Source organism: Zymoseptoria tritici, chromosome 21 (assembly GCF_000219625.1).
Source record: "Zymoseptoria tritici IPO323 chromosome 21, whole genome shotgun sequence".
Taxonomy (NCBI): Eukaryota; Fungi; Ascomycota; class Dothideomycetes; order Mycosphaerellales; family Mycosphaerellaceae; genus Zymoseptoria; species Zymoseptoria tritici.
The window spans coordinates 281467-298800 of NC_018198.1; the positions used below are offsets into that span (position 1 = coordinate 281467).

Genomic DNA, 17334 nt, shown 5'->3' on the forward strand with positions numbered 1-17334 from the left:
TCGCTCTCATTAAGACCTGCATTCTTTCATCGTCCGAGATGCACGCAGCTCCACCTGGTGCGCTGTGTCTGCCTCCGTCTCACTTGATGGATTGGAGGGAGCCATGTTGTCCTGCTCTGCGTGCTCCGTCTTTGATTCTGTTTACGTCGAACTGCTCTGCTACCGTGTGCGCATCCGTCGCCGCCGCTTCCGGTTTCGATGTGCTCGCTCTCCGACCGCCAATTGTCCTCAACCCCGCCCTCTCCTCTTTCCGCAGCAACCCGAGCCTAGCCTGACGTAGTAAACCACGATGCCGTTGAGGAGGTTGGTACATGGTCGTTTCGCGACGGAGATGGGGAGGAGGAGAGGTCCTGCTCGCATCGAGTGGTGCAGGCGCTTTCGTGGAATGTCGGCGTGAGGACCGTGGCGTCGTCGTAGGCGCATTTGAGGGCATGGACCAGCGAAAGCGAAGATGATGCTTGGACACGCTTCGATCGTTCATGTTCAGGGCTTCTTCGGCGTCTTGCTAACCGATGTCATGAGTCGATGGTCCAGTGAGGAAGACTTACCGCTTGCTGGTGATGGGGCGAGTACGAGAAAGCCATGTCATATGGCGGGTCGTCCTCCATGACCGCTAATGCTGCTCGGTGATAGCAAGAGGATGAAGATGTGAGAGGCACGGAGTTCGACGTCTGTCGTCCATTGACGAGAGATGAGGTACAGTACATAGAAGACGGACTCCGAAGTTCGAAGGGATTTGGATTTCCCCGCACTAGTCTCGGAACCGGCCCGGAAGTATTGGCGACGTCCGTTTTAAGAATTGCAAGACCTCGAATAGGAAGGAGACTGCGATGTCGTCTGGGGCAGGTCGTCTCTCGCGCATGCCGGTGCTGCCACCCTCCAGTGGTTCCCCGGCACACTTGGCCTTGGAGGTCATGTCATTGGGGTCGCAGTCAAATCTTTGGTTGGTGCCTCACTGCCGGCCGAAAGCCTGAGGCTTCCATTCATTCACGATCCATTCATTCACGATCCACGACTTCACGAACCACGACCTCACGAACCACGACCTCACGAACCACGACCTCACGAACCACGACCTCACGAACCACGACCTCACGAACCACGACCTCACGAACCACGACCTCACGAACCACGACCTCACGAACCACGACCTCACGAACCACGACCTCACCATCCACGACCTCACCATCCACCACCTTTCAGGCGTCATCCATCATGCAACTTGAGCAGACCAATCAAGTGTTCAATCACGCCATTCGAGAACGCCACTCAAACATCTGCGGCGGCGGCCGCGACCTGTCTCGCATACTCAACGCCGCTATGTCAAGAAGGCGGGGAGGGAAGAGGATGAGGATGGAGCGAGCGGCGAGGAAGAAAAGGAGGAGTATGAAGTGATACTGCAAGTCTCCGACACATTCTCGGCGGACATGTTGGGCATGTCGGCAGTGGTGAGCGTGGCCATAATAGCGGCGTCAACGACAGGCGGAGAGCTGGAATCAGATCAGATCCGCGGTAGGGTGGATACTGGGCAGGAACAGTGGCTGCGTGCTGATGGAGTCGATGGACTGGACGCTGGGCAGAAGGGTCAACCAGTACCACTAATGCGGTAAACTGACGATAGAGGCAATCTACAGCTCACGGCAGCCCAGACCAAGATTTCTCTTTCTCTACCGCGCAATCATGTTCGGACCCTCACCTGCCTCACTCGCATCCGCTCGGAACCGCCACATGCGATGAACTGGCAGGCCCCTGCATCCTCTCGGGAATCGCAACTTTTCACACCCTCTCTCGCCCAATGCTCCTTTTCGAACCTTTAAGACGGCTAGTCCTGCTGGTTTGGTGGCCATTGCGGGATTCACGCCGCCGGACCGATCATTGGGTGGTGGAGACCTGCTGGATAGTACCGAAAGAAAAGCTTGAGGCGTTCGAGCGGCTGTTGGTCTACTTTATGGGAAACCCGAAGGATTACGGTCGTCGAGACTTGAACGGCTGCATGCAGTCGGTCAGGAACTCTGCACCGAAGAAGCTGTGGGCGAGCTCAACAGTCTGTGCCGGTCTATTGCAGGAGGGCACAACCTGACGATCGACTAGATGAAGAAGAGGCCTAGACACCAACCACAACACTTATCTCACCACCGACGAGCATGCTACTCATCACGTTACAGGCGCCTTGCAAGTCGTATTCGCTCGGGCCTTCTCTGGATTAACAATGGTCTTCTTCGGCTCGCCTGTTTGAAGTCCGGACAGACTTTTGCTGTCATCATTTACAGCAACAAGAGCGACATCACGACTAAGTGCGAACGGGCCATGGGATTTGACGAGTCACGAGTTGTACATGGGCCTTGAGAGGGTGCTGAATTAAAGCACGGTCGACGATTCGCATGGAATGCGGGACGAATGACTGGTTCGTGGTGCCGCTCGGTATGGGGACGAAAGATGGGCCGGCGGCTTTCAACCTGCTGCGCCGGGTCTCTGGTCATTCAAGCTCATACCCGGATCGGCAATACCGCCGATATTCTCTGTGGAAATACTTGATATCCCACACGCCTGGCATCCATCGTACATATCTTCCCAGGATTGGAGGATGCCTTTGCTGGTACCGAGAGTGCCGGTGCTCATTTCCTGCCAGACTACCATGGCTGCCAAACGGCATTGATACTGCCAACTGAGCCGGTGTTCTCTTTTGACAAGAATTGCTGCACGCACCTGCTACGCACACGATTTCATCAGCAAGCTTTCTTTCCAGCCCAATCCTGAAAGCCTTGATCCTCTCACGCAAGGCGTTCCTTTCTCTTCACGACACCAATCGGACATCCCAAGACGAAATGGTGACGTTTCTACAGACGCCACACTTGAACGGGACAACTTCCTATCACACCATTATCAAAAGCAGCATGCCATCCAAGCACGAGCTCCTCAGCGTCGCCGACAAGGACGATGGCGCTTACAATGACAACGGCTTCTCCGCTTCCGGTTCCAGAGCCGCGGCGAGCAGACGAAGGAGGTTGGGCCCGGGAGACGGTATTTGTCGGTCTTCATGAAGGGTGGATTACGTGGGTAGTTGAGGAGGGTGGACTGAGTGAGACGACTTCAAGTCGCTGCAAAAGGGCCTGGAAATACCACGCCCGCTAAAGGGGACCGCCTGCCTGGAGCAGCTCAACCGGAAAATCGCGGCGTTGGAGAGGAGTGTGGCCAAGAGGCGGGCTAAGGACGAGAGACTCAATGAGGAGATCAAGGACGGTATGGAGGGCTTGGTCTTGTTGATTGGAAGCTTTGCCTTGCGAGTGTGCATCGAGGCGATTATGGTGATGGTGGGAGCTGAAATGAGTGAGGTAACGTGAGACGCTTGCCCAGCTTCCGGCACGTCCAGCTCCTGGCATGTTTTCGGCATCCGCGGTTCTTCTTGATCTGTGCGACGAGTTTGCCGACGTCCTCTTCATCTCCGCGCGGCTCCTGCGATGGCGGCTGGAGTTCCCTCCCACGTCTTCGCGACATGCAGCGGGCTACTCACACCAATCGATGGCGACGGTGGCAATGTCAGACTTCTGGCGCGAGTACGACGGTTCACCAAGCGGGACTTCCGAAAAGCACCTGCCTTGCTGCGTTGTTCGCGTGAACCCAGAAACAAAGCTACTCACGCCCATACTCAGCACAGAGGATGCGAAGAGCTCGACTCGACAACATGAAGAGAAGTCACCCACATTGACACAGAGGATGCTAAGAGCTCAAGACGACTGCATGGAGAGAAGTCATTCAAGATCGACAAGTCGTTCTGGTCCCACGACGACAGAGTTCCAGACTTCGCACATCAACACATTAAAAGGACAACACATCAACACGACGTTTACGCTTCCTTCGGGGAGGAGTTCCTCGACCACAACTTCGACAGATAACACATATGTATCTTCGCATACGGACAGACAGGAAGTGGAAAGTCGTACATTATTGTAGGTACACCGGACGAGCCCGGCCTCATTCCACGCACAGTCAAGGCCTCTTCCAACATGTCAAGGCCTCTTCCAACGAGTCGAATCGGATAACTTACAGCATTTACGTTCCCTACATCGAGAACTACAACGAGCGCGACAAAGACCTGCTCACCTATCGCACCAATCCATTGACCTACCTCAACATCCGCAAATCCGAATTTGACGGCGTCTATGTACAGAACCCCACCGATGAGCCCGTCAAGTCTTACGACGACATTCTCCACCTTGAGAAGATGGGCGACATCAACCGCACAACCGCTTCCACCAAAATGAACGACATCTCTTCCCGCTCCCACGCCCCCTCCGCTCCTCCCGCTCCCAAGCCGTTTTCACCCTCACCCTGAAGCAGAGCCAACACGATGCTGCGTCTCGCTCGCATGCGGCTCGTCGGTCTCGCGGGCTGGCAAACCGTACGAGCCTGGCCTTGTCGACGAGTAGGGCGGAGGAAATGGATGATAGAGAGTCGTCAAGGGTGAGGGAGATCGTGGTGGACGACGAGGGAAGCGGACAAGCAAGGTTGAGATTGCAGGTCGGCCGGATAGCCCGGTTCTTGCTCGTTGCGATTGGCAAGAGGCTTTGGGGCAGTGAGGGAAGGCGTAGAAGGTAAATAGCACACGACTTAATAGCGACGAGGCTTTGAGCTTTTGCGACTCTTGTCTGTAGTTCTGCCTTGCCTGCTGCTTGTGACGGCGAGTATAGTCGGAACGGCCCATGTCGCCTACTGAACAACCCATCCTCGGGCATGAGAGCCAACCGGAAACCCTTGTTCATCGCATAGTTGTGTCCAATTCGAGGACTGACCAAGATGGACTAGAACTATGTCACGACCTCCCTCCGCATTCCTACTTTCCACCTATGTTTGTCGATTGTCGTGCTCGGCGACGCTAGCACTTTCGTCGACGCCCTTTCGTCATGCAAGATTTGACCACATGGTAGTATTCAGAATGGCGGGCGGGTAGCATTCAGAACGACGCTCTCCCACATTACGGCTTTGTCAGCAACGTTTCCTCCAGATCGCGTCAGGCGTCAGGAAGAACCACCGTGTATTTGGAGGTTGGCTTGTTCCTGGCCGACCTGCTTCTTAACCTTCATAGCAACCTTTTCTGTTCGCCAACACCAATCGAAGAGACGGCTCGCCTCCTTGACATCTACTACTTCTCCACCCGGCTCGACCTCGACACCGACTGCTCCGCCGCCAGCGCTCCGAGTCTTCGCAGTCGAGAAGCTATCGCCGTTAAGCCACCCACCCGTCAATGAAGACCGAAGTTCGCAGCCGGTTAGCACTGGCAGGTCTGAGCCATTGACACGATTCCAACCCACGCAGCCAGAGCGCTGCGTTCGGGTCCGCACACGATTCTCGACGTCCGCACACGATTCTCGACCATCTTCGACCACGCCTTCCACTTCCGGACCACCATACACTTTCTTGACCACCATTCCCACGAACACCAATACACTATCTTCAAAATGGCCGACGCTACCAACGTCGATGCTCAGGTAGCAGTCAGACCGATCAATCGCGCATGGAGCAACGTCAAGCAATGACGTGGAGATGCCTTTTTCGGACAAGGAAAATTTCCACAGATGACCATCCCTTTCAGTCGTCCATGGTGACGATGGCGTCTACATCATTCATTTGTTCTTGGGAGACGAGCTACAGCGATCAACCAGTGCGAGGATGAAGAATAACGACTTGGGGTTGCGTGCCACACTCTGGGAATGGAGAGGAAGGACAACAGCGAAGGAAGCCGGCAGAAGAGCAGTGGAGATGATGTCAGAAAGCGAACAAACACAGAACAAGCGATCGGCATCTCAATCGGGCTTGGGATCATTGCAAAGGAGGAAAAGCAGAGGCGAAGTGCCAGACGCCATATTGCCGCGGCATGGAGTCATCAACTTCCGCTCTTGTGTCGAAGGTCTCGAAGCTCGGTGGCGCCTGATCAAGGCGCTCGACTGCTATGCTCTCATTCCGTCCAAACCGATTGTGCGGAGGCCGAGTCGATTCTTCATCCGTCATTGTGCTCCTACAACCACGCGGACGACTTCGCTGCTACCACCGTCCTTTCCTCTTCCTAGACTTTCGAGGTCCCGGTATTCCACTCCACCGCCGCGGCTAGCGCTCCGAGTCTCCGCAGTCGAACAGTCATCGAGGTGGGACGATCGGCCCTCACTCATCGATAACCAAGGCGGCGATCTCAACGCAGCCCTGCGAGTACGGCAATTCACGGGTCGGCGATCCCCCAAAAAGGGAATCCCACTACCCACCATCTCATGATTCCTCACACAGGAGAGAAAGGTAGTGGCACCGAAGACAAGGTCTTGGGTCAAAGCTAATGTCAAGACTTGCAGGCTTTCATAGAAGAACAAAAGCAGGACGCAGAACACTGCATTGGCGATGTTGAGCATCTGCGCCGAGGAGCGGAGCGAGGATCGGAAACAGAACAAGACACGAGCGATGAAAAGGGTGAAGCTGGCTGGGTTGAGGATCAGGAAACCTCAAGACCTGCTGAGCCTTTGATCTTGAACGTCTCCTGGTATTCCATCTTTTTGTGCGCCCTCAAGGGAAGTGTCAAGCCGTTCTCATCTCATCATTGTGGAAAACATCTTTATTGCGATTTTTGCGCTTGTGGCGCTTTTGTTCATCATCGAACTGCTTCGAGCGGTTGCGCCGACAACACTAAACCCGACCCAGCGGCCACTGAAACACCATATAGCCATGGTCGCATCTCACTCGTGATCACCGGAGAATCCCGACTAGCTCGTTCAGCAAGCCGAAGAAGATGGCTGTCCCGAAGATTCAAGAAGATGGCTGTCCCGAAGACCAGTGCCTTCTCAACGACATGCCGCCTCCTGGCCCAGTTTACGATCACAGCGATTCACGATCACTCCAAGTTCCAATTGGCGATGCAGCAATGTCGACAACTCAACTCCCGCTGGTGGATCGCACGTCACTTTCCGTTCTACATCGCACGAGTCGCTATGTTGACCGGCTCTCCCTCTACGGTTGCCCAATAACTTCTGTTACCAACCTCCATGCCCTCCGCTTTCACGAGGTCTTACTCTCCGCCTAAGGGCGCTCGACTCGACAGTTCTCAGGGTCCTCTCCACCACGCGCCTAGGCATACTGGACAAGAGCCTTATTACCACTTATCAACTGCAAACACGGGCCGAATGGGCGGCGCAGTCCTCGAGCTTGGTTCATGCATGACCAAGAGCCCGGGCTAGGTTGTGTCGGCGAGTGTCGATGTATCTGCCCAGACTGACTTGGATAATCATACCGATCGGGTTGGTCGTCAGCTTTTGATGTCGGTTCCTCTGTCGGCTGACCTATCCCTTTGTCCCAGTCTTCTCAAATGTAAGAGGCTCACCATTTCCGCGGTATGTACATCTCTGGACTTTTCTCAAAACCCCCTCTCCCTCTCGCTCCACCCGCATCTTGAGCCGCCTCGAGAAGGACCACGCCTTCGACTAGGATCAAGGAAGCAGCTCCTCTTCAAATGGGGAGTTTGGCTACATCAATTATGGAGCCAGTCCTGCCCTCGTGACAAGCGCCCCACTATACACCTCGAAGACATCTCCGCCGAGCTACGTGGACGCCAGAGGCGCGACACCCTTCCGTCAGCTATTAAACCTGGAGTGCGCGGCGAAGATCCAGCCCGCCATCTTCTATGCCCTGCTGTTCCCAGAGGCAACGAAGGCACGAGGATCCGAACGCATCACACCCAGTAGTGGAACCCACCAGGTCTGATGCTCCGCGGACGGCAAAGGCAGTGCTCGGGCTTGCTAATGATGGAATGACCGTCGACTACTCCGTCACACCTCTTGAGCAAGTTCTGCCTGTGTAGGCCTGCAGGTCCCTGCGCAAACTCGAGCGTCAACAAGGCTGTAACCTCTACCATCCTCACCTCGCGGTCCTCACCTCGCGGTCCTCACCACACCATCCGGGGACTTTGCTATCGCACTCCATCCGCCTGCTATCGCCACCATCGCCGCCAACACACCTCATGAGCCTCACCATCCCATCTCAGGACTCGGCTGTTCTCACCGCCTCGTCCGACTGTTCTGCCATCACCCTCGATCGACCCGCGGTCGCCGCTCTCACGACGCAGAACCTTCACGTCTGCCTATAATCGCTCTCAACGCCGCCAACCGGACGACAAAGCCTACGCTTCCTTACCAGCCTGTTGAGCACTCTGAAGATTCCTCGCTAGTGAAGTCCGGCCGGCTTCTATACCTTCTATGCTAATCCATTGCAAAGCAGCGGTAAGCCCTACTTACTCCTTACCCGAGAGAGCTGTCTTGGTGATGCTCGCTCCAATTTATACTAGCTTGACCTTGACGGGTGCACAGCAGACACTGCACTACTTGGAGAAGCCGCTGTTGGTTGGTGGGATTCGGCAGTTGGACTCGGGAATCCGGATACTCGACACTGGACCCAGTCTACGCTCCATATTAGCTTGCCCTATGACAGCCAAGCCCACTCCTTCATCGGGGAAGAGTTGAAGTATGGTGAATTTCGACAACTGGACTCTGAAGCTGCCAGCAGACTTAATCTAGCCGAAAGCATAATGTGATCATCACAGGATACGCATTATGGACTGGTTTGCCACGACAATATTGCATCGAGGTAGGTGAGGCCGGTAAGTACACTGCGGGATGGTTGGTGCGAGCTGTGATGTGATGACCTTCATCAGAACTACATAGTGGATCCACTATGGTCGACTTCACCGTCCGTCCTTTACACTCGCCGTACGTTTCAGCCAAGTACCCGTCGATACGAGGCAGCACTTGCTCCACTTCGCTCGGTATCTGTTGACAACTCCTTACACAACCAGCTCGGTGACAGGCTTTCGATCATTTCCACATCTCGGTCTGCGACATCTCCTACACGAATTCTCGCGTCTCCTATCGAAACCTGTCCTGCGTACATTCGAATTTGTGGACCGACCAGGGAAAAGCCGCACCCAGAAGCTACCATACCAGTGCTGAAACATCGTTCGAACAACAACGGATGCCAATACTCGAAGCTATCGGTGGGAGTACCATCCCAGCACTGCGCTTCGCACCTACGAACGAGACATCCCGGCTACAGTGTCCGAATGCACGTTCTTGTACCGGAGCCAGTTTCTGCGCACAACACATCTCCCACATGCAGTTTGTCCACGTCGATCAAGGCAAGACCACCTTTCCGTGCATTACTACGCCGCACACTCTACACTGACTATTCTCCGCAGTGACTTCGACACGCCCCCACCCGCAGTACTGCAACATCAATAAATGCACGCCAACCTCCACTGGAGCGACACATTACTCGTCGCAGAGGTAGGGTGGGAAGCTGCCGTCTCCCGCTCCGGCGCATCGGCTTATGGATGTATCAGCAGCCATCAAATCCAATGCCTTAACACCACAGCTCAGCCTGCCCCTTAAACAGACGACAGGAACTCAGCGTGCCGATAAACCCCATCAGTCTCCGCCAAACTCCTGCCACCCCCTCACGGCACCTGCTCGAACTGCCATGCACTTGAAGAGAGTCGGAACCTCCTTGCACGCCCAAGAGAAGATTTGTCGAGCACACACTCTTGGGTTACCGCATCTCCTTTGCATTGCTGGGTTCTCCAGACGATCGAAGATCAGGCCCGGCACGACATGGTGGCACAGCAAGGGTGCAAACCGTCCTACAACCCCACAACCCTACAACTCGCCTAACGCCGTCATCATCGCACTACTGTGCGCACATTTCGACCGCGTCCAATCTCAAGTGCAGCTCGCATACGACCAAGCAATTTCTGATCGAAGGCGAGCTATGCCCTTGGTCTGCGTAACCAGCGCTTGACAATCATCTGCGACGAAGAAGCATTCGGCGATTTATAAATCCGCTATGAGATTACCTCGGGCGGTCGATTGAATGCAACCTACGGAGACGAAATAACACCCAGCGACCATCCGCGACGATGTAAAGCAGAACACCTCGACCACCCAGCCAGTGGAGTTGGACAATACCGCCATTCCTGCGCCCGCACCTAAGTGGCTTAGGAGCGGGCACTTCAACACTAGTGCCACCCCGTCCGCCGGACAAAGAAATGGCTTTCGCGAATATACCAGTAGGAGATCAACGGCGTACAAGCCGCCGGTCCCAACCAAGCCAAACCGCCGCGCACGGCGTGCAGCCGACAAGGCCCTTCGCAGGGCTGTCCGCAAGGACCAAGGCATGGGCGATTTCGACTCATCAGAAGACGACAGCGATAACGAGGAGGAGGAGGAGCCCGAGGAAGAACCTACCTTTCGCTGGGCTCCAGTTGAACTCAACGACCCGCCACCAGAGAAGGCCAAGACATCCTCGGTGCACCTTTCAGCCACGGCCTTTCGAGCGGCCCTACCAGTCGAGATCACTGACCACATTGTGTTCGAGGCGTTCTGCTAAGTGTTGTTGTTGCCGCGCTCCGTGCGGTGCTTGAAGAGCGGGCAGTCAGAGCTGCCACGGTTGTGTCCCTCCGTCTTGCATGCGAAGCATCCATTCGTCTTAGACAGGCGGTCCATCCGGACTGCGTCATGGGCTTGTACGATTGGCCGATCTTGGACCAGTCATAGGCCTTGGTCATGCCATAGTTCATGCTGCTAGGGAGGCTGCGCTCCGGCTGCTTGTCCTTGTCCTTGTCGTTGTTGTTGTTGCGGGCTCGACCACCGCCTCCATTCCCTCCAGCGGCAGCAGCGGGCTCGCTCTTCTTCTGCCGGTTGGAATCAAGATCGATCCTACGCAGAAAAGCCTTCAGCTCCTCCGCGGTGTTGTAGGACTGGCCAACCATATATGGGCCAAAGCGGCTCTCCTCGACCGCACGCCCCAGGTGATACGCCCCCTGGTCAGGGTTCTGGTCAACGTACATGGCGCACGCTACCCGTGGGCGACGATAAGAAGGGAAGAAGGAATGGGACAATTGGCTAGTACGCTTGCTACGCTTCCCTCGCTAGGTTCTCTAGGGCTATGGGCGGTCTAGCATCGGAAGTAGGTGGACACTCAAACACGTACGCACCGGCATACTGTCCATAATGTTAGTGTCAGCACGCTCGAATGCTGGTCTGCCGGCTAACAGAATGCGACGCTTGAAAAGCAGATCAACAAGCTCGTCGTTGCAGGAGACGAGCTGGACAGAACCAACTCCGAGCTGCGTCAAAGGTCCATGTGTTATTGGCCGACAATACAAAGCTTGCAGAGATAAGGCAAGCTATAGGAGAGAAGTCCCAGCTTCAACGCAAGCGTGCCGAACTCAAGGGAAGCCTTGACCAAGATCCAGGCAGAGCAGGAGGAGACAAACAGGCCAAAAGCGATATCTCCAAGCTTCATGCGACGGCGAGCGACGAGAATTCCCGACTCCAAAGCAGGCTGGCTAAAATGGAGGGAGCCTTCACTCGGCTCTAAGCCAATAACGCCCTGGCCGACTTGGAGAGTCGAGTCTAGCACAGCACTTTGAGCAGGCGATTGGGAGGTCCGTGGCACCACCGGCAGCGATGTGAGACGGTTCGTGGAGATTAAAGACAAGAACACTTCTGAACAGATGCCGTCAAACAGCGACAGCATGCACGCTGAACAACAATTGTCCTACCAACATGGCCTGCAATCATTGAACTTTGCCCGGCAAGGGTTTGTTGTCTTACTAGGATCCCGAAAACGATCATGCCGTCCACTACTCGATGGTCGTGTTAGCTACTACTTCACCACAAAAGCTCAATCGACGACGGCCAGAATCTCCAAAGAGCCGCGGGTGAGCAGTCTGCGATACATCCAACGCCTGGCAAAAATGTCCATGCATTAATGAGCGACGCAGCCGACCATCTCACAGACGGCTTGAGCCCAGTCAGCATGGAACACTGTCCTCATTCGATAGCCAGTCCCAGAATGCCGTTGCGGTATCCGTCAAGCACAACGCATGGTCCGCTCCGACCCGAACAGACACCCTCGGGTCCGAAGACCGTCTTCCAATCTACCACGGTTCAGCCTCCGACCTCTCCTCCCCGACCCTCACACCCCGCCTCCTGACCTCCATCCGCCATCCCTTGCCCCTCCTCACCACCAAACCCGTCCTCGCCGCCTCAACCGTTTTGGACCTTGTCCTTTCGTCGTTGTTGCCAGCTTCATCAAGATTCTCTTAAAACGACTGCCAGTTTGACTACACTGAGTTCGAGCAAAAGTAATTCATGGTCGTCTACTCAAGGAACACACCGAAGTACCGTCCACAATCAAGATACTGTCCGACCTTGCAACAATCAAATAAAACATCCTTCCTCGGATTTTTTCTGCGGGACCATACAAGCCGGAACCGAATCTCCACAAATCGAACTTCTTAGGCCCGCACGACCAGTACAGATCATTGACGGCCTGTATCGCCAAGTATCAGTAATGGGTTTAGCATTTCTCTTAACAACGTCCCTCCTAACAGGTCTTCTAACATTGATTTCACCAGCAGCACTCTTGAAGGCCACTGCTCCGGCACGTAGTACCCGCGCATATGTTCCTCTCCTATCTTTCTCCATTTTGACAGCTAGTTCACTGCACGGGCAGTATACTATCCAACAATGGCGTGCCTCCATGACTACTAGATCGCCGAACCCATCATCGCCAGGTTCTTGACCGATGCAAGTTAATTCTGTTTTGCTTCCTCTCCCGCTAACCATCACGCTTCAACAGAACTCCATCGAGCACATCACGGCGCTCGGTGCAATCAATCTTACCAACCTCTACGACCAGGTCTCTTGGGAGCACAATACGACTGAGGAAACCCCGTCACAAGGCCCATCGTCTTAAGTGGATCCAACGTGATACGTCCAAGGGAAGCGGGGATCGTTTCGGCGCTACACATTTGATAAAAACGAGCTTGATAGAGTGAGTAAAGGGTTCCGATGCTTCCTCAGCTTCGTCTTCAACAAACACTTCATGTGATGTGTATCAAACCGGAGGAAGAGAATGCCCCAGGATCGAGCAAGGTAGCGAAGTCGGCAGCTCTCTCCTAGGGTTTTCAAGGGATCGAGAGCGACACTACTGCCACTTCTATCCCGCACGCCGCTCACATAAGCTGCCTCCGGACAGCGTTGCAACTGCTCTCTCGGGTTGTCAAGCAACTCAGCATGCAGCGACACAAATCAAAAACAATCCCGCCGCCAACTCTGAGTACGCAGCCCACGAACGCTGTGACGACTTTCGCGAGCGCAGAGAAACTGAACTTCCATACACAAGCTCAGGATCGCCATACCCATGACCAAAAAGACAAGCCCGGCCATGACACCACTTGCCTCGACCTCGCCATCTTAACACCTAACCCTGGTCTCTGCCAAGATGCTCCAACCTTCTATTCCACCTCATCATCTGTCGTGGAGAGAGACATCAAAACGGAAGCTTTGCTCCAGCTCTTCTCTTTGACCTAGAACTCCTTTGAAAATGGGGCCTTCACTTGTGCTTGATAGGTCTGCCTAGAGCAGTGACCTTGCTGCATGCATTTCTTTTCTCCGTGGCGCGAAGATATTATCATAGCAGGATCCCCACTTCTTCCCGACCTGTCCCGCTGTGACGGCTGACAAGCGATATCATGGGTGGCAAGCGGATAACCTCTCCTGCCGGCTTCTCCCGCGCGGGTCGTGCCTGTTGCGCAAAGAATCTGCTCTGCATATAGCGCTTGACTTAACGCTTGGATATTTGCTTGCAAAGTAGCTTAATTGCACCGTAAGCATGTTCGATGTCATGCGGAGCTGGATAAACTTTGGTAGTTTCAAAGTCTAAAAAATCAAGTGAATATACTAGACCCTGGCGGTCCGGACCCCGCCCTGCTGAATCGGGGATAGAGTTTTCACGCATTCGGAAATGGCATGATGGGCCCAGTAAAGCTGCATGGGAGACTGAAGTGACGGAAAAATGGACTGGCCGCACGAATCGTGAGTGTTCGTTAGGCTTGGACCGTTGTCTACGAAATACCGAATGAGACACTGCCATGCCCGGTCAGGTTGCGTATGACCGCCGAGGGAGGCCATCTCCATAATCATCCTGTGCCCCGTCTCGCCGATCAGTGCCCAGTCAGTATGTGCACGTTCGATGAGGACGCCCGTCGCGCGGCGCGTTTCCCTATCCTCAATTCTCACTCATCCTCCCCTTCGGTCGCGAAATGTTCATGCAATCAAATCTAGGATTCGATCGAGAATAAAAAGTGCACGGAGCGGCTCTGATCCCCTATGAGATAGCCCTTTTCCCTTAGGTCTGTCTGTGTGTCGTGTGCTGTTGCGTCTGACGAACCACATCCTTACCAATTGACATCTTACGGATTATATTTCCACTAATAAATACTATATCCCGAACGACAAAGGAAGTATTACGTGTGAGACAAGAACAATACTACGAGCGACAAAGGACATGTTACGAAGAGAAATCCCGCGTTAGTCACGAATCGACATCCGACTCTCGAAACGAACATGTTGCGAATTGACATGCGATTTGTACAACGCCGGGAAACAGTGTGTCCGACTGGAAGAGCGCAGCAGAGAAGAGAATGTCTTTTCACCGCGGACGCCCAATCCCAAGGTCCTCACTCCTCTATCACCGTCCCGTATTTCCTTCCCATCCGACTACACGAACGGAAGGTTGTCCATCCCATTCTCCCTCACCTCCCTCACTCGCTTGCGGCAGACGCAGACGGACTCTTCCTTTCCCCAGTCCTTCTTTATAACCCCCAAGGACCCTCGACCCGTCTCCACCACGTGCAAAAATAAGTGTAGACACCTCCACCTCCACCTCTTCCCCGTCTCCCTTCAAACTTCAATAAGAACACCACCAAACCCCCACCCCTGCGGCGACGATCGTCCACATCGCCACCACACCCGCGATGATCGCCCATCCGGCGAGGGTCCGCGCCTCGCGGGCCTCGAGCAGCGCCGCGTTTACGTCTTCGCTGGCTTTGACCGCCAGGCCGCGGGCGTGCAGGGCGTCGGTCGCGGCGGACGAGGCGGCGCTGTGGGCGGCTTGGGCGGTGCGGAAGGCGGCGGCGACTTTCGCGTCGGCGGCTTTGGAGTCGAGGGTGGGTTTCGAGAGGGCGGTTTTGGGAGCCATTGTTTCGTTGGGGTTTTCTTGAGGGTGGTGTTGTGGTCGGGTGCGTATTGGGGGAGATATCGGTTTGTAGGAGGTTGGAGTCCTGGGAGGAAGAGGTTGGTTAGTATTAGAACAAACCGGAAACAGGGCGAGGTCAAGGAGGTAGAGAGAGTGCGGTAGGAACTCACCGGAGAGAACGACGACGATGGATTGAATGCGGGAACGGATGCGGATGAGGTGCTGTCGTTTGGTAAACGGCCAGGCGAGAGGAAGGAAGAAAGACGCCGTCGTTGTATTTGGTCAGAACGGACGAGATGGTAATGGAGAGCAGAAGAGAGAGAGAGGGATGAGGGAGACGATGTGGAGAGAGAGATGAAGGAGAAAGAAGATGCCAGGAAGAGGGAGAAACACCGTTCTGTGTTTGCCAGGCGACTGTTTCCGGCACCCTGCATAGCATGTCGTTGCCCGTCGGGCCGGCCTGGGCGGGGAGTGCAAGTCGGTCCTGATCGCTCGGTCGTGGAGATGGTTAAAGGGAGGAGGAGGGACGGAGACATCACAAAGACCTTCACTCCCCGTTGGGCGTTGAAAGCCAGACTGTAGCCTGTGATGATTGTAGTAGGGCGTATGCGCATCTTGACTAGCTCGTTTGCTCTTCGCAATGACTCTGCAGCAAGGAAAACCCAAGTACAATCGTGTGTTCCATCTCCAACTTCCTTGTCTTGTTGCTGATCCAGGTCCACGAGAAGTGTTTCCGGCGGGATGCTCAACGTTGTACTGCGCTGTTCTCCGTCCCATTGAATCTCGTCTCTGCCGCTCTCCTCTCATTCAGTTCATTGTCCATCCCCGCGTGCTGCAAAGCACGACTCTTCCAAGGCTCCGCAGCAGCGTCCATCCATGCATCGCAGCTCGATGAATGTATCGCTGCAGAGGCTTGGACGCCCGATTTGCCCGACGCAAGGATGAATCCCATGTGTGGTTTCTTCAACACCAACATCTCCAGAAGAGGACGGAGAGGAGGACAAGAATGCAAACGAGACCCATTGCCAACCTCAGCGCCGCCGCCGCCGCACCACCACCACCAGCATCATCTCCCGGTTGATGATGCCACCGCGAGTATCCCGTGCTCTCATCCAGCGTATACTCGGTCATCTTATCGAGGAGGTTCCCCAACTCGGCTTCCAGCCTTCGATCCTGATCTTCCAGCGACCGCGTGATGGCGTCCAGATCCAGGACGTTGGAGAGTCGCAGTAGGTCCTCGTCGGAGATGTACTCTGGGCGCGCGCGACGGCTGGAGAGGAGATTGGCTTTGCGCCGGGAAACTTCGGCCATCAGGCGCTCGGTATGGTAGCGCTGGTCGCGGACGAGGTGGGAGAGGTCATGGAGACGGTAGCACTGTGAAATGATCGGGCGTTGGTTGTCGAGGTCGGCGGTGGAAGTCATGGTGTTGTTGTCGGCGGTGAAGAAGGGCGCAGGAGTCGGCTCAAGACAGGTTGAGGTCGTGGAATGCAATGCGAGTGGCCGCATGCAGCACTCGCCGGACTGGACGTTTGTGTATCACACCCACACCCATCGTGGTTCCTTGTGAAAGAAGTGACGGTCGGCTGACTTTGTGCAGAAGGGATGCATCGACATGTCCATCCATATTCGTGTAAAGTTGACGGCGATGACGATGGATCGCTTTGAAGTTTGGAAGGAAGACGTTTCTGCCTCAGGCAATAAGGTCAATGAAGGTACACCCGACTTTGGGTCAGATCTGTCCAAGGTACGTTTTGGGTCAGATCTGCCTGGACTGGAGATGTTCTATCTCGAGCGAAAGCTGCAGCTGCATCGACCTGACCCGGACGCCGATGACGGGAGTCTGTTGGAGAATCATCATGTGTTGCCCTCCCATCAGTGCTGAGTCGTTGCCTTGTCCATTTTCACCGACGCCCAACACCAGAATGCTTCTTCATCAAGGTGCTGCCGCAACCACTGTCTGGATGATGATCCTTCTGTATCCCAACTACTGTCTGCATCTCCTAGCAATGTCCCAACTTCAGCAGCTCCACGATTGACTGAACGGACCACGTCGATGCTGTATCCTCCTACAGCTACTTCTTCCGCCATCCTCGTCAATCTGCGACCGTACTTTTCGAGTCCAGGTTCTCCTAGCTATGCGCTGACAAGCTGAGGCATGGTTATGTTGAACTCGATAAGCTTCTGCTGGATTATAGATGGACTTGAAATTTTGTCGCCCCGCCGTCGTATCTTCTCAGCCCGCCGGCGACTCTGAGTAGCCTGATC

At 54.8% G+C, this 17334-nt stretch overlaps 5 protein-coding genes across 5 annotated transcripts; 2 read left to right on the forward strand and 3 right to left on the reverse strand.

The window, feature by feature from the left end:
* Positions 1-980: 980 nt before the first annotated feature.
* Positions 981-1193, forward strand: MYCGRDRAFT_31031 (uncharacterized protein; the record flags this gene model as incomplete). Its single annotated transcript, XM_003846816.1, has 1 exon — positions 981-1193. A coding segment is annotated over one exon (213 nt), but the record flags the coding sequence as incomplete, so codon positions are not given.
* Positions 1194-2924: 1731 nt separating this feature from the next.
* MYCGRDRAFT_106719 (uncharacterized protein) lies at positions 2925-3483 on the reverse strand (the record flags this gene model as incomplete). The annotated part of the gene is made up of 1 exon (XM_003846838.1): positions 2925-3483. The coding sequence occupies one exon, from the start codon at positions 3389-3391 to the stop codon at positions 3050-3052; it is 342 nt and encodes a 113-aa protein (XP_003846886.1).
* Positions 3484-3898: 415 nt separating this feature from the next.
* On the forward strand, positions 3899-4333 carry MYCGRDRAFT_98110 (uncharacterized protein; the record flags this gene model as incomplete). Its single annotated transcript, XM_003846817.1, has 1 exon — positions 3899-4333. One exon carries the CDS (start codon positions 3899-3901, stop codon positions 4331-4333), a length of 435 nt encoding a protein of 144 aa, XP_003846865.1.
* Positions 4334-10375: 6042 nt separating this feature from the next.
* On the reverse strand, positions 10376-11032 carry MYCGRDRAFT_98111 (uncharacterized protein; the record flags this gene model as incomplete). The annotated part of the gene is made up of 2 exons (XM_003846837.1): positions 10376-10878; positions 11026-11032. The coding sequence occupies 2 exons, from the start codon at positions 11030-11032 to the stop codon at positions 10376-10378; spliced, it is 510 nt and encodes a 169-aa protein (XP_003846885.1).
* A 4888-nt stretch (positions 11033-15920) lies between these two features.
* MYCGRDRAFT_106721 (uncharacterized protein) lies at positions 15921-16647 on the reverse strand (the record flags this gene model as incomplete). Its single annotated transcript, XM_003846836.1, has 1 exon — positions 15921-16647. The coding sequence occupies one exon, from the start codon at positions 16573-16575 to the stop codon at positions 16033-16035; it is 543 nt and encodes a 180-aa protein (XP_003846884.1).
* Between the last annotated feature and the right edge of the window lie 687 nt (positions 16648-17334).